The sequence below is a fragment of the Tripterygium wilfordii genome, chromosome 23 (genome assembly GCF_013401445.1).
Source record: "Tripterygium wilfordii isolate XIE 37 chromosome 23, ASM1340144v1, whole genome shotgun sequence".
In the NCBI taxonomy this organism is placed as follows: Eukaryota; Viridiplantae; Streptophyta; class Magnoliopsida; order Celastrales; family Celastraceae; genus Tripterygium; species Tripterygium wilfordii.
The window spans coordinates 897,438-913,203 of NC_052254.1; the positions used below are offsets into that span (position 1 = coordinate 897,438).

Here is a 15,766-nt window from a genome sequence, read left to right on the forward strand (position 1 = left end):
GAGAGCATGGATTTGCTTGGCCCATATACTTGCTTTGCTTTATATAAAAATGGGACTCACATCTCACACACAAATATATTTTTAACTTTGAATCAATATTGGATTAGACGTCTATTACACAAAAATTAAGTCAATAAATTTACATAATTACATTTTATTGACCCATCCACATCAATAAAACACAATCACGTTAACAAAACATAAATCCTCATACATTACTCTCCCAACAAAAAAACAACTATTGTGATTGATCGAATAGATAAAGAGTTGATAGAAAACCTAGCAGATAAAGATTTATTTTAATTACACAAAAGAGGACGGGAAAACTTAAACTCGTGATTTCTATGAGATATTCACACATATAAATGCCATTGAACTACTCGTGATTCTCGATTAAAGAATTTTTTTAAAGGGAAAAAAAAGATGCCTATCTAATATTAATCCATGACGGCATCCGAAAGCCTGATTTCCTGTGAATCGACGAAGCAATTAATAATTCCAAGTTCTGAGAATTTACCAAAAAAACAAAATTGCCGCTGAAGAATCTAAAATGCCTTGCATCATGTAGTAGTAGCAGCAGCATTCTGCTTAGGTCCGCCCGATCGACCACCTCTTCCTCTTCCCGGGTAACCTTCACCACGACCACCTGAGCCCCTGCTTCGGCCCGAAAATTCGTTGCGGTTTCCAAACTCATTCCGGCCAAAACTACGGTTAGAACCATAGGTCCCACGTGCCCTGAAACTGTCATTTCGAAACCCACCACCCCTTCCTGAAGGAAACCTACCTCTTCCACCACCTGCGAGTCACCATCAGAAACAGCTTTGTAACTAGTAGTACATTTAATTAAATGAAGAAGAGACAGCCCAAAATCAATTACAACTTTCAACTCACCTTTCTTCTTCTCCACGAAAGCTTTACGACCGCCGATGTTGAAAGGGGAAGCCTACAAGACAATAGTGTTTTCAACAGATACAGGGAAAACCAAGTTGAAATTATAGGACATCTGATTTGAATGGTTGAAATATTTACAAATACTCAGAGGGTTCTGGTCAAGACAAATTATGCTCATTAGAATATCATAGTATCGGTCTTTCTGTGATATTTCAATATAATTCTTCAACAAGTCAGGACCTGATTTCTGCTATTACAAGTTATCTTGTTTCAAAGCTTCAGCCATTCATCTAACTACCGATAATCCAATCCAAGGCAATTGAAATTCAAAGTGCCTTGTGAACTTCTTCAAGACAAGCATAACTAAGTTTTATTCCATAATAGATGATCGGATTTTGTAATAGAAAGATAAATTGGCTGTATAGCCACACGCCTAGAAAGATTAGCTGTCCAGATTAAAACAATCACACAAATAAACAAGTCATTAACTAATACCAAGAAAAGGCATGAAGAATACGAAATCTATCTCCCTCTAGGCGAAGGTCCGAGAAGAAAGAAAAGTGAGAGTTTATTCAGTTTAGTTACAGAATGACTGGCAAGTCTTATCGCACTTGAAGAATCATGGACGAAACTTATGTGGCACAAAAAGTCCTAATGCAATGCAAAAGAAAATCAAATATAAAGGACGTTGAAATTGTTAAACAACAAGCAAACCTGGATTGCGTCATTCATGGAACTTAAAGAATGAAATTCAACAAATCCGAAACAGTATCCCTCCGGCTGAAGAAAAAGAACATCATGTATCAATAAAATTCCAAAGTTTTATTTATCCAGTAAAAAAACTACTTGCAAGAAAAATAATTATCACCGAATCTCAAAACAAACCCTATTATTTCTGACTTGGACACCTCCATCCTTGATCGGACCAAATTTCTTAAACTCTACCTCCAGTTGAGCAGCTGTCATATTGAAGGGCAAATTTCGTATGTAGATGGAGTGGTCCTCAACTGTTAGCAGAATGTAGTTAGAAAAGTAACCATCTTATGCACAGGTTAAAAAAAAGAAGAAGAAAAAGGACAGTACAAATCTGTTGTGCACACGATGCTGCTTTTCACACAAGCGTCAAAGAAAAAAAAAAAAAACTGTACATATAAAACGCCTTCAACATGTAAATATAAGAAAGGAAAACCATAACTGAATTGTATGAGAAATATGACCCATACCCTCCTCATGAGCATTGCTACTTTCGGGATTATCAGAGTTAATCGGGGCATAAGGTTCACCCTCTGGAGCAGGTACTACGGGTACCACCGACAGATTTTTTGCTTTCTTAGGAGCCACTTTAGCAGTATTAGTAGGAACATAAATTTTTGTAGTGCCCAAACCCCCTTTCGCTACTTTCACCTACAAAAATAATCAAAAACTTCAAGAATGTTTCGTCTATACGTTAAAAGTGCCTGACACTGAAGAATAATCAGCTGTGAACCCACAATTGATGCATAAGATTTCTTCGGAGCATCCTCTTGAGCTGAAGGAGTTTCAACAACCGCAGCAGCATAATTTCCATTTGAATCAGGCTGGAAATCCACGCCAGCCTCATCTTCAGTAGCTACCTGTATTTCATGCTCAGATGGGTCATAGGCTTCCTCAGCAATATTTCTATCTTCATCCAGAATAGAAGTTGCTGGGTCTGGTGCAGGAGGATCAGGAACAGAGGCAGGGTCTGCAAAAGATGAAGAAATATGTATTAGGGTACTTGATGTAATATCATGAAAAATAATGAATATTTTAAGTGAAAACGCTAAATATTAATATTGCCCGCCAACAGAAAATAATAGAAAGACAAATATATTCATCATTATATGATCATTGCCTTTGTTCCCAGCAATTAGGGGATGACTACATGAATCTATAACAGAAATCATTTTTTGGAAGACAATTAATGACTGGAGATTACCCAGAGCTGAGATTGTAGGCAATGTGTGAACATTATCAGTGTGATTAACTGACTGAGTCTCCAAAGGTTCGCTGTCTTCTAGATATCTAAAGACATCGTTCAGGACAAAGAAACCATTGTCTTGTGGAGCAAGAAAAAAGGACTGCGCAAATTTCAGTCTCAAGTTATCCTTGCCAGTTAAGCATCCAGTTACAAGCACAGACACGCCTTCCATATAAGACTTCTGAGCATCTGCTGTTTTTATCTCTGCCTTGAAGTCTGTGTAATTCAAGGAAAGAATTTTCTCATTGATACCCTGTTGCAAGAATAATAACGCTGTTATCTCTTCGCACCACATAAGAGGATTGCCCTACAAAATTTATGTAGTTGCTGTGTTGGAACTTATTCTGAGTATCACTCTAGTTAGATAAAACCTTCTTGAGAAGGGATCAAAGATACACCAGGTCAAGAGTTTATGATCCAAGAGAATATCTCCATTCAGAAGGATAATAAAAGCATGAATGAACTTCATCTGCACAGTTGAGCAGACCATCCCCAACATGATTGTGTCCACGTGTTGCAGGTCAGAGGAAGACACAATAATTCCCCAAAAGTTAGAAGAAGAGAGCATTGCAAGGACAACAGTAAGCATAGACAAATTAGGTATCTAGCCAATACAACCCCAAAAATTCCTTTTATAATAGATAAAAACTAAGGAGAAAAAAATAATGACGCAAACAGAAGAGAAAACATTACTGGTCATGGGATGATATTATTCTACACCTCCATGTTGATTATTACATCCTATGAATCATTACACTGACCCTCGAATAATTCACCATCAAATATTTGATTGATGAAAAGATGCCACAATTACCCTGGATGCCTATATTTGAGACCTCAACCTCCAAGGGATTGGCACAGTAAAAAGCTATATATCAAAAAAAGAAGTTGACAATTTGTATGGAAAACAGTAAATGACTACAGAAGCACTATGTGAGATTTTCATGGGAAAGAATATCCCTGCCATCAAAATTCGAGTATTTCGTGAACTGGCAAAAAAACTATAATTTCTCAACAAGCCATTCTAACTTCTAAGCAACAATGGATGCAGGGTGTTTTACTGAAACTACTAAGCATGCTCAATGAAGAGAAATAGCATTAAGAACAAACTTTCCAAGATTCTTACTTGCATAGTGGTCACTGATGTCATAGCACCATGGGGATCGGGCCGGCTTACCACACTTGAATCCTGATAAAATTTGTAAACCAACTCTGGAGAGCGGTGAAGAATATGGTAATACTGCTCAACAAAAGCATTCCCAACAACCTGGGCAGTTGGAGTAGCTTGTGTGGTTTCGTTTTGCAAGGCCATTCTGCAAACAAATCAACACGTAAAATATTACTAAAGCAGACATTGCCCACCTTTCAAAATGATTTAAAAGTTAAGGTAGTTAACCAATGTAATCACTAGGTTACACCAGTAACTGGGGCAGAAAGAATCCATCAATACGATCACACGTATTGGATTAACATGTCAAACAAAATGAACAAGAACAGCATGATTTCCAAGCACACAGATAATAATAATAATAATAATAAGACAAGAAGGCAGCAGATTATTTGTGCACATTTGCAAATTGCAATTCAAAAGGTACAATAAGCCACAATGCTACTGGGTTGAAAAGAGATGTCACTCCTCTTTAGGTGTTACAGAGTACCCAAAAAAATGAAAGATTCAGAGAGAAGCAAAACACTAACATGTCTAAAATACAGTGACAAACTGCAATAAATGAAACCAGAAGCTGTATGAGACCCTCGAGATATTCGGTTCAAAAATCTGGATAAAATTTCCAGCACCATTAGGCATTAGTCCATTACGATTCAACAATACTCTCCTATTTATCCACTTGAAACAGACAGACGGACAAACAGAGAGAGAGTAGAAGAAAAAGGGAGTGGGAGGCACTGACGCAGGAAAGCAAAAAACAACAAAAAAAAAGAACTAAATGTTAAAAATACACATATTGTCAGAAGAAGCGAGAATGACAGCTATAAATAACTCATACTCAGAAAAACCACAAACGCACAAATCACTTGATAGAAAGTATCGATACAACAAATATCCTAATAATTCACGGCTTCGTATTCTGATAGACAAAAATAAACCCAAATACTTGGCACCAAACATCAATGGAACTTGGATCTTCAAACCGAGAGCACTACATTTCTTGGATCCAAAGCACAAGAACCAAAACCTAAAATCACTTCAAACACGAAACCATAACTTACCTTCCAAAAATTAAATGGAATTAGTGAATTACACAAAATTATAAGCAACATTAAATCCGCCAAAATAATGCACTAAAATAAACCAAATCAGTCCTCAACAGCTACCCATCATAATGCCTGATCAGAAAAACTAAAACCAAAATTAATCACTGAACCAATAAACCCTAAAAGCAACAAATAAAACAGTGAAGAACACGATTAGCTGATTTTAAGGAATGGTGTTATTTAACATTAAAATCCATATATGATCCAGAAAGACCGGAATTAGAGAGTACCGATGACAGGGAATGTCCCACGCAGCTCACGAGAGAGAGAAAGATTTGCTACAGTGAGATGGTACAATGTGTGAACTGTAAAGGAGCGGTGTGTGAGAAAGGGCGACAGAGGAGGAGGAGGATTGAGGAAGAGGACGAACGGTTGCACCAAAAAGGGAAGTCCGAAAGGTACCTGTGAACTGTGAGGGTATTCGTTTCCGGGTCGTGTTAGGTTCCCTTTTCTGCAATTCCAAGGCTGGAGCAATGTTATCCCGTCACGGGATAATCTTAAAATCCAACCCGGTTAATACTCATTTTTATTTAGTAAGTTATGGCGTGATGTTATTTTGTTGCATAAATACCATTACATGTCATATTTTATTAATTTGTTAAAATCTTTCAAACAACTTATAAGAAAATTAATATTATTAATAAACAAAAATGAATTGGATTTTTTTCCCACTCATTTGGGATCTTTGATTCACTTCATAAACCATAAAAAAAATAATGTTTGAGGTGCCCGAAATATGACTTTCATTTAAATCTCAATCAATGTGAAGGGTTGGATGTTCAATGTGTTTATAATAAACGACTATTTCACATATCACATAAATTTGAAGGTAAAATGTGGATCATATTTTAGGAGTCTATAACATTGCTCATTGAAAAATACCAAAAAATTATCTAATGAATATCTTTTGATGATGAAAAAATATTTGGGTGTTTGATTTTGAAGAGGAACTCATAGCATATTGTGATCAAACTATTCAAACACTCTTTTTTGATATCCAATAACAACAAATATAAAATTATCTTTTGTTCATTAGATATGAATATAAATTCGGGCCGTTATACACACTGGCGCACACTCACATATCTATTCAAACCTCATATCTTGATTTTTTTTGTTTTGCCTTTGGGGGCTCTTTTTCTTTGTGTGGAAAAGTGAACCCCAATAGACCTATTGAGTCTTCTTCTTCTAGAAGCATGACTTCACCAAACATATATACATCATCACCTCACCTACACACATTTTGAATTATTGAAAGCTAGGCTGATGTTTGACTAGAAAAAAAAAACTTGTGTGGGTGGGGATATAATAGGATTGAAACAAATGAAACTGATAGTCAGCGATTATCATCCCAAGCAAGGCCAGGAAGAATACCAACCAGCCAATAAGCTTAAGGCCTTGTGTGGGAGTTAAGATTTCATTGGTTTTCATTGTTTAGTTTAGTTTTGGTTCATTTTAATCATGTGTGGTAGTTTTTTTTAGCATTTTAAATGATTGGTTTGTATTGGTTTTAAAAAACAAGGGAAACCAATTCATGAAGGTTTTGATCCACTTTTACAACCCACCAAATTGGTGGGTTCATGTTGGTTTAAAAATTAATACCCAAATATACCCTCACCTTACAAATCATATGTCAACTTTGCCCTTAACCCTACCAACACAATAAAACATCAATTTTTCAGGTCCTCTTAGCTCAATCATTTTTTGGGTTTGTTTTGTTGTATTGTGAATTTTTATTACTTGCAATTCTTGCAATTTTTCTAATTACATAGAAAATAAAAATGTGTTTGTAATAAAGGATATATGAGTAATTGTATGTTAAATGAAACAATCAAAGCCAATGATGTCTCAAACTCCCACACATGGTTTTAAACCAAGTCAATCATTAATTTCTAAAACTCCCACACATAGTTTCAAACCAATACAAAACAAACCCACCCTAACCAATACTTTACGAACCAACTTAAATCAATAACAAAAAACTCCCACACAGAGCCTAAGACATAGACAATTAGCGCTCCATTATAAACCTCGACTCCCTGATATATATATATATATATGGACAAACCAGATACTCCCAACACACCAGATATATTATTCTCCAAGAATTCAGGAATTGTTGGCTAAGAACAGTGGAGCTATATTACATCGTGTATATAAACGTACTTACAATCTCTCTCTTGAAAATTCATTCATTTCAATATTATCCTCAAGATTTGTAATCTTACATTAGATTGACATAACACAATTGAATGGTATATAAGCAAACGTCGAGCTCCTCACAAATATGTGACGCATTTTCCTAACCATGAGTACTTCGGAGGCGGGGTCACAAGCCTCTACAGTGTCAAGCTTGATGATAATAGGTGAGCTATCGAATTGCAATAAGACTAAGTCTCTTGTCCTACTACCTAGTTATTAGTGGGGAGGGACGAACTGTTACAACCTAAGAGAACAAATCCAAACAGACTCTTTACCCAAAGTGAATTATAGGATCACTTTGATGTGTTTACAAGTACGGGGAGTGTCTATACCTCTAGTCCCAACAGACCCATCTCGTGCTAAGCCGGAGTGGTGAATGCATGCAAAGATATTATTATAGGATAGTACAAAATGTATTCATAAATCCTGCTTGATCTCAACAAGCTTATTTTGAGTGCTTATAACTCTACCAAAATAGCCATAGCCATAGCCATAGTACAATTGAATAAAAATACAGATGACCCTCACAACATACTTAGAAAACATAGGCTTGATCTCAATGTCTCAGCCCATCCGCAAAGGAAGCTGCAAAAACCTCCATTTCCTCCTCCTTTAAAGCCAACCCAACCTCAACTCCTCCACTTCCATCACTACTCTCTGCCAATGAAATGGCCCCAGTATTATGCACAGACGTGGTCTCTACTTTCTTTGGCCTGCCCCACCCAAAATCCGACCCGTAAACCTCGAACCGGGGTGACCCAGCAACTCCAACAACCGGTGTTCCCGGTTCGACATTCAAAAACATCTCAAGCGCTCCCTTTGTTTCTTCAATAACTCCTCTATCCATACCCTTAATCGTCCCACTGATTCTCTTGGCGATTAAGACGACGCCGTTCTTTCCCACCATGTCTTTTGCCTCAGTAAATGTATTATGAAAACTTGCGACGCAATTACCAAAATAGTTCGCCGGAATCGGTGGCTCCAAACGGGTCCTGACATCGGCGGCAAAACCAAAAATAACCTTCTTCTTCTGTTCAAAGTTCTTGGCTTTAGCTATGAGAGATAATGTGTAAGCGCAAACAAGGACAAATGTAGATAGATGAATTGATTTGGGTTCTTCTTCCTCACTCAGTTGAGACAAAACGTTCTCTCTCAGTTTCTTTATATCTTCACGGGTCAACTCGAATGTAGAGAAAATCAAGTTCTCTGGAGAATTTATTTGTGGCATCACCTTCAAGTTTCGTGGATTTGGGTCTCGCAGGATATTGGCCCATTGGACTAGGAACTTCATGAGAAGGCCATCTGGGCCCTGAATGACGGTCCGGTCGAAAACTGGTGTAAGATGGGCCGGTAATGAGGGAGAGGCGCCGTTTTTGCAGATAAAAGCCCAAGCTTTGATAAAAATGGTTGTGCTTTTGCCATCAAGAATCGAATGGTGGGTGGAGAGCCCAATGGAAAACCCTTGGTCTGGAAACAGAGTCACCTGCAACGCCAGAATTGACGCCGTTGTGTCAGATATTGACAACTTCGGGACGAGCGGATGCGACTCAATAGCCTTGCGTGGTTTGTTGCCGGATAGTTGGTCAAAGTTTGATTCCGACTCCGCGACGGAGAGAGAGACGGCGTCGTTTGGGGTGAAGAGGAGGAAAGGCTGGGCGGCATGTGAGGGCCAGGTGAGGTTGCCAGCGAGAGGAAGGAAGTGGCGGAGAGTGAGGGAGAGGGTGTATTTGAGTTTGGGGAGAATAACAGAGTTGAAAGAAGTTGGATCAGAGGAGTCGTCGGTGAGTGGGTAGAAGAAGACTCGCTCAACGGGAGAGAATCTAAACCAAAATGCATCGAAGAAGGTGAGCGGGAGATGTAACTCGGAGAACGGCTCAGACGAATCGCTAAAGGGCGCAACTTTGCAAACTTCCAGTATCTTTACCGAGTGGTTTGACGCCATTAGAGAAGGCTAGATTGAACCCAAAAGCAGGGCAGGGGGATTGATTGAATTCGGAGTAGCAGAGCAGAGAAGGAATGGGGCCATAAGTAGTAAAATTTTGGTCCCACATGGAAGATACATGCACGCAACATGTCACTGCGTGCATGTGACCTGGCATACCTGAGTTTTTTTAGGGTTCAAATCGAACTCTATAAAATATTCTTTTTAAAAAATTAAAATGTTTTATGTTATTTAAATGAATTTAAGATTATTATAATAATGATATTTTTTAAAAAAAATGAGTTGCCCAGGTTGTTCAATCTCAAAAGCTCGTGTGTATCACCTCGGTAAAAAGTCAATGAAAGTTTCAGATCCCCTGTCGAAAATTTTCGGAAAGTGCAGTGCACGAATCGAAGGTTTACGACTCTGGAATGGGCCCAATGACCCTGTCTTGAAGAGGTTAATTACCTTAAAAATATGAACAATTAACAATGAGTTGTAAATTCAACCAAAAAAGGAAAAACTGAAAAAAAAAAAGGAAAAAGTTGTGGGGCTTTGTGGTTGTTGGCGAAGAAAGACAAAATAGGGAAAGGACAATTAAAGAAACCTATATATATGGCTTTGTGGCTGTGGGCGTTGAGGGGCCCATGCGAATGGCGCTCGTAAGCTTTTTACAAAAAACGCCTCTGCTTTAACGGGACTATTTATTAAACAATGTCTGTTAGTGTTGAGAATATACCGAAAAATTGTTACAAAATAGTAAATTTAGAAGTGACTTGTGACAGTAATTAAATAGACTAATGAGTAATGAAATTTTCGTTGCCAGTTAGGATTGAGTATTACTGTATATGATTACCATACTACATTTTCATACATAAAATAAAAATTATTAATATTCATTTTATGTGAAAGAAACCTGCAACCACTACTCTCCGAGTGTGCACTAGGTACGTAAATCATAAGCTCATATAATAATATTTGAGGCGTCCAAAATATGACCTCCATTTAAATCTCAATCAATGTGAAGGGTTGAATGTTCAGTGTGTTTATAATCAATGGTTGTTTCACATGTCACGTAGATTTGAGAGTAAAATGTGGATCATATTTTGGGGATCTATAACATTACTCATTAAAAAATACCAAAAAATTATGTAATGGATCTCTTTTGATGATGAAAAAATATTTGGGTTTTGATTTTAAAGAGGAACTCAGAAGTGTGTTTGGAAGTCATTTTTCCTTTTTAGTTTTTAAAAATGATTTTCAATTTATGTTTTGGAAACAAGTTTTGGCCCAATTTCTTGGTCCATTTCCTGGCCCATTTCTTCCGGCCCATTCCCAAATTTCTTTGAAAATTACGGTTGAGCCATTATTCTTCCTCAACGTGACAGATGCTCTTCTCTCTCTTTCGATTTCTCTCTCTACTTCGAGATGCATATCACAAGCGACAAAATCGGTGATGAAAATCGAAGCTCCGATCTGGTATTGGTTTCGGTAACAAAGCTCGAAGCTCCGATCCAATTTTTGGCGATCAAGGTTAGGTCTGGTTTCCGGTGATGAAGCTCAGATAGAAGGGCAAACTTCTAATTAGTTACAAGTTTGTCATGAAGAAAAATTTTACAAAACTTTTTAAACCAGTTTTGATTTTTTGGTTTTTGAAAATTAAAAGGTGTTTTCAATTTTAAAAAATAAATTTTAAAAGCATCCACCCAAGTGAATTTTCAACATTCATTTTAGTTTTCGAAAAAAAAAAAAAAGTTTCCAAACAAACTGTAGCATATTGCAATCAAACTATTCACACATTTTTTAGGTATCCGATAATGACACATACAAAATTATTCGTTGTAAATTAGATATGGGTCTAAATTCGGGCTGTCACTTTCACGCCCATTGATCGTATGAAATTTTATATATTTTTATACCTCACTTTACACTTATTTTTGTCTCTATCTATTTGAATGGGCATGGATTTTACATAAATACTCTTAATTTTGGATTGCAGATTAATTTGTACAAAAGTAAAAAAAGCTTCTTTAAGTCCATCATAGAAACTCATGTTCAATGCTTGCCTTGAGATGAATCTAATACAAATAAGGAATGAAGAATACTTGCAGATCAAGAAAGAGAGAAGAAAGGTGCTAGTGCTACTAGTGAGAAATTGTCAAGGAAAGGACAAAGAAAATTCAACTCAAAGAGACTTCTCGTGCAACATTAATTAATCAAGGAAAGTGAAACTTGGAAGATTTTGAAGAGCGAAAGAAGTGGGGCCATCTCTTGATAATAAGAAGAAAAGCAACGTAAAAGAAGGAAGGCAAAACGGAGCTCTGGTGTGAAGGACTTTTGAATGAAATACTTTGACAAGAAAGAAGGAAACAAAGAGACCGAGTAATACAATGAATTGGACTTCAATTTTGGCATTAATTGAAGGAAGCATTGAGCTATTATAAAAGGGGAGGCACGGCGGTAGAATGGACACGAAAGGGAGAGTCACATTCTCTAGCTTTTGTTCTAGTTCTTGTCTCTAGCTTTTCTCTTTGTTCTTGTTCTTGATTCATGACGTTCTCATATTTAGTTTCCTTGTGTTCTTATAACATGAGTAGCTAAACTCCTTTGCTATGGCTTAATGTAGCATAGTATGATTATTGCAAGTACTTTAATTAATTGAATGCATAATTTTGGTTCATGATTATTGTCTTTAATTTTTATGCTTATAATCTATTGTTTGTTTGGTTGATTGGCCACCAATTGAATGCTCAATTAGATTCATCTAACTAGGACTAAGGAACGAACCGAATTCACGTGCCTTAGTGGAACTGAAATTAAGGAAATCAATTGTCGACTGCCATGAACAAGGTTCAGAGGATTGATTGGTTGTTATAGTTTTTTAGATCGTAATGAGTTATTAGCCTTGGATTAAAAACTGCGAACCAAACAGGATTAATCCATTGTTAATAATATTTGTTGGCACCGCGAACAAACGAACCAACATATTTAAGAAAGAATCAACCATTGAATCGGAACCATAATTGTGTGTTAATTAATTGAATGCTTGCGATAAGATTACTAGGTGAAATCATTGCCCTAGTGTTCTTCTCTTATTAGATACAAAATCTGAATTTTATTTCTTTGTTTTTATTTAATTTTATTTATATCAATCATTATTCATTTTTCCCCAAATCTCAATCATTCATCAAGTTAAGTACATTAATTAGATTAACTAGTCTCCGTGAGATCGACCTCGTACTTGCATACATTGTATTATTCGTAGACTCTTGTGCACTTGTGAGAAATATTACATCACCCTCGCCCATAGAAAACTATTCAAATAACATATTTTGTTGATACTAGAGGTATTTGTTTGACAAATCTTGCTTTTTTGTTGTGTTTGGAGGCTCATTTTATTCTTCCAAGGATCTTCTTACTTTTAGGGCTAGTTTGGTACATATTTTTGTAGAGCATTTATACTTCTTTTGAGTATAAATACTAGATGTAACCAAACAACAATTGAATTGCACATAATTCGAGTCATTTTTAACTAGCATTTTCCTCCAACTTTCAAATGCCACTCTTTAGGAGTTTTTTTGGAGCATTTGCAAATTGTTCTCCTTATTGTCCCTTGTAATTTCATATAATTCCAAGATTACCCCTCATATTTGTATATTTTTATATGCAATGGTAAGATAGGAAAAAAGTGCAAGTAAAATTTGTTCCACTTATGAAGGAATAGTGTTATTAAAATCCTTCTCATTAAATTAAAAAATTAAATTAAATTAAATTAAATTGATTAATTAATTTATAATTTATTATTATCTTTAATTTATTTAAAAGTCATTATATTATTTTTAAAAATTCAATTGTATGTTTGGATACATCATATACAACAAATATGCATAATACCAGCTGTACGTAATTTATCACAATATGTTACACAACACAAATGTTAACAATAAAAGTATAACCAAACACATACTTGAATTCAGACAGCATATCTACTAATACTAAAATTGTCTAACATTTTTGTTATCACCATCTCTACTGACATATCTATTATTTTATAAATACTCTACCAAACTGACCCTTAGTACGTGAAAAGGGCGGCAACCCAATAGACCTATTTTATTGAGTCTTCTTCTTCTAGAACCATGACATCAAAACACACACACACATATATATCACCTCATCCTACACACCTTCTGAATTATTGAAATGTTGATGTTTGACTTCAAAACACATACATGGGGGACATCATAGGATTGAAAGTCAACAAGTCATATTCAGCGATCGTAGTCCCAAGCAAGGCCAGTCCAACCAACCAATAAGCTTAAGACATAGTCACATAGACAATTAAAGCTCAATTATAAAGCTTGACTAACCAGATACCCCGAACACTCCAACAACGCTTCTTCTAAAAATAAGCTTCGAGTTGAAACTGAAAAAAACACACATAGGCTTCATCTCAATGTCTCAGCCCATCCTCAAAGGACGCTGCAAAAACCTCCATTTCCTCCTCCCTTAAAGCCAACCCAACCTCAACTCCTCCACTTCCATCATTACTCTCCGCCAATGAAATGGCCCCAGTATTATGCACAGACGTGGTCTCTACTTTCTTGGGCCTGCCCCACCCGAAATCCGTCCCGTAAACCTCGAACCGGGGTGACCCAGCAACTCCAAAACAACCAGTGTTCCCGGTTCAACCTTCACAACCCCTCCCTTTGTTTCTTCAACAACTCCTCTATCCATACCCTTAATCGTCCCACTGATTCTCTTGGCGATTAAGACGACGCCGTTCTTTCCCACCATCTCTTTTGCCTCAGTAAATGTATTACGAAAACCTGCGACGCAATTACCAAAATAGTTCGCCGGAATCGGTGGCTCCAAACGGGTCCTGACATCGGCAGTGAAACAAAAAATAACCTCCTTCTGTTCGAAGTTCTTGGCTTTAGCTATGAGAGACAACGTATAAGCGCAAACAAGGACAAATGTAGATAGATGAATTGATTTGGGTTCTTCTTCCTCACTCAGATAAGACAAAACGTTCTCTCTCAGTTTCTTTATATCTTCACGGGTCAACTCGAATGTGGAGAAAATCAATTTCTCAGGTGAATTGATTTGTGGCATGATCTTCAAGTTTCGTGGATTTGGGTCTCGGAGGATATTGGCCCAATGGACTAGGAACTTCATGAGAAGGCCATCTGGGTCCTGAATGACGGTCCGGTCGAAAACTGGTGTAAGATCGGCCGGTAATGAGGGAGAGTCGCCATTTTTGCAGATAAAAGCCCAAGCTTTGATAAACATGGTTGTGCTTTTGCCATCAAGAACCGAATGGTGGGTGGAGAGCCCAATGGAAAACCCTTGGCCTGGAAACAGAGTCACCTGCAACGCCAGAATTGACGCCGTTGTGTCAGATATTGACAACTTCGGGACGAGCGGATGCGATTCAATAGCCTTGCGTGGTTTGTTGCCGGATAGTTGGTCAAAGTTTGATTCCGACTCAGCGACGGAGAGAGAGACGGCGTCGTTTGGGGTGAAGAGGAGGAAAGGTTGGGCAGCATGTGAGGGCCAGGTGAGGTTGCCAGCGAGAGGAAGGAAGTGGCGGAGAGTGAGGGAGAGGGTGTATTTGAGTTTGGGGAGAATAACAGAGTTGAAAGAAGTTGGATCAGAGGAGTCGGTGAGTGGGTAGAAGAAGACTCGCTCAACGGGAGAGAATCTAAACCAAAATGTATCGAAGAAGGTGAGCGGGAGATGTAACTCGGAGAGTGGCTCAGACGAATCGCTAAAGGGTGCAACTTTGCAAACTTCCAGTATCTTTACCGAGTGGTTTGACGCCATTAAAGAAGAAAAACTGAGAGACAAGGAAAAAAGTTGTGTGGCTTTGCGGTTGTTGGCGAAGAAGAAAGAGAGAATGGGGCAATTAAAGAAACGTATATATATGGCCTTGTGGTTGTTGAGGGGCCCATGCGAATGGCGCTCGTAAATTTTTTTACAAAAATGCCTCTACTTGAACAGGACTTGCATGTCCATGCCCGCCTCAAAATGAAACCGCGTGGACAACCAAAAGTTGTAACCCTAAACCAGGTGGTTGAGCAGGTCCACAACAATCATTTCCTTCTCGGTACCACGGATACGGGGTACTCTATGCTATGTTGAAATACCACATGGTTGTATTAAATCAATCTTATGTTGGATATTAGTTTTGATATTTCCTATACATTTGTGACCCAAGTTATTGTAGTTGTCAAAAATGGTGTGGCCTCACTGGGTCATGTAACAACAAATTTGCTTGGACTATCTGAGTTCACAGACTTAACTACTATAGTTAGGCCCAGCCTAAGACCCAATCTGAGGCCCATGTATAACCTTTACATCGTAGCTAAGTAAAGTTATAGCCGTGCCAACTTGTCTAACACTATATCTGACATTTGCAGTTGATATCTTTTGGCCCACTTACTTTATCATGTTCACAGTAACCTTTTCCTAACAAC

At 37.5% G+C, this 15,766-nt stretch overlaps 2 protein-coding genes and 1 pseudogene across 2 annotated transcripts; all 3 read right to left on the reverse strand.

Moving 5' to 3' along the window:
• Positions 1-215: 215 nt before the first annotated feature.
• LOC119992450 (nuclear transport factor 2-like) lies at positions 216-5,607 on the reverse strand. The gene is made up of 9 exons (XM_038839136.1): positions 5,395-5,607; positions 4,017-4,203; positions 2,849-3,143; positions 2,382-2,614; positions 2,115-2,295; positions 1,777-1,898; positions 1,606-1,671; positions 892-943; positions 216-796 (listed from the first exon to the last, which is right to left on the reverse strand). The coding sequence occupies exons 2-9, from the start codon at positions 4,200-4,202 to the stop codon at positions 561-563; spliced, it is 1,371 nt and encodes a 456-aa protein (XP_038695064.1). The 5' UTR covers position 4,203; positions 5,395-5,607; the 3' UTR covers positions 216-560.
• A 2,137-nt stretch (positions 5,608-7,744) lies between these two features.
• Positions 7,745-9,500, reverse strand: LOC119993742 (phenolic glucoside malonyltransferase 1-like). The gene has a single exon (XM_038840960.1). It carries the CDS (start codon positions 9,306-9,308, stop codon positions 7,923-7,925), a length of 1,386 nt encoding a protein of 461 aa, XP_038696888.1. The 5' UTR covers positions 9,309-9,500; the 3' UTR covers positions 7,745-7,922.
• Positions 9,501-13,198: 3,698 nt separating this feature from the next.
• On the reverse strand, positions 13,199-15,455 carry LOC119993638 (annotated as a pseudogene).
• Positions 15,456-15,766: the final 311 nt, after the last annotated feature.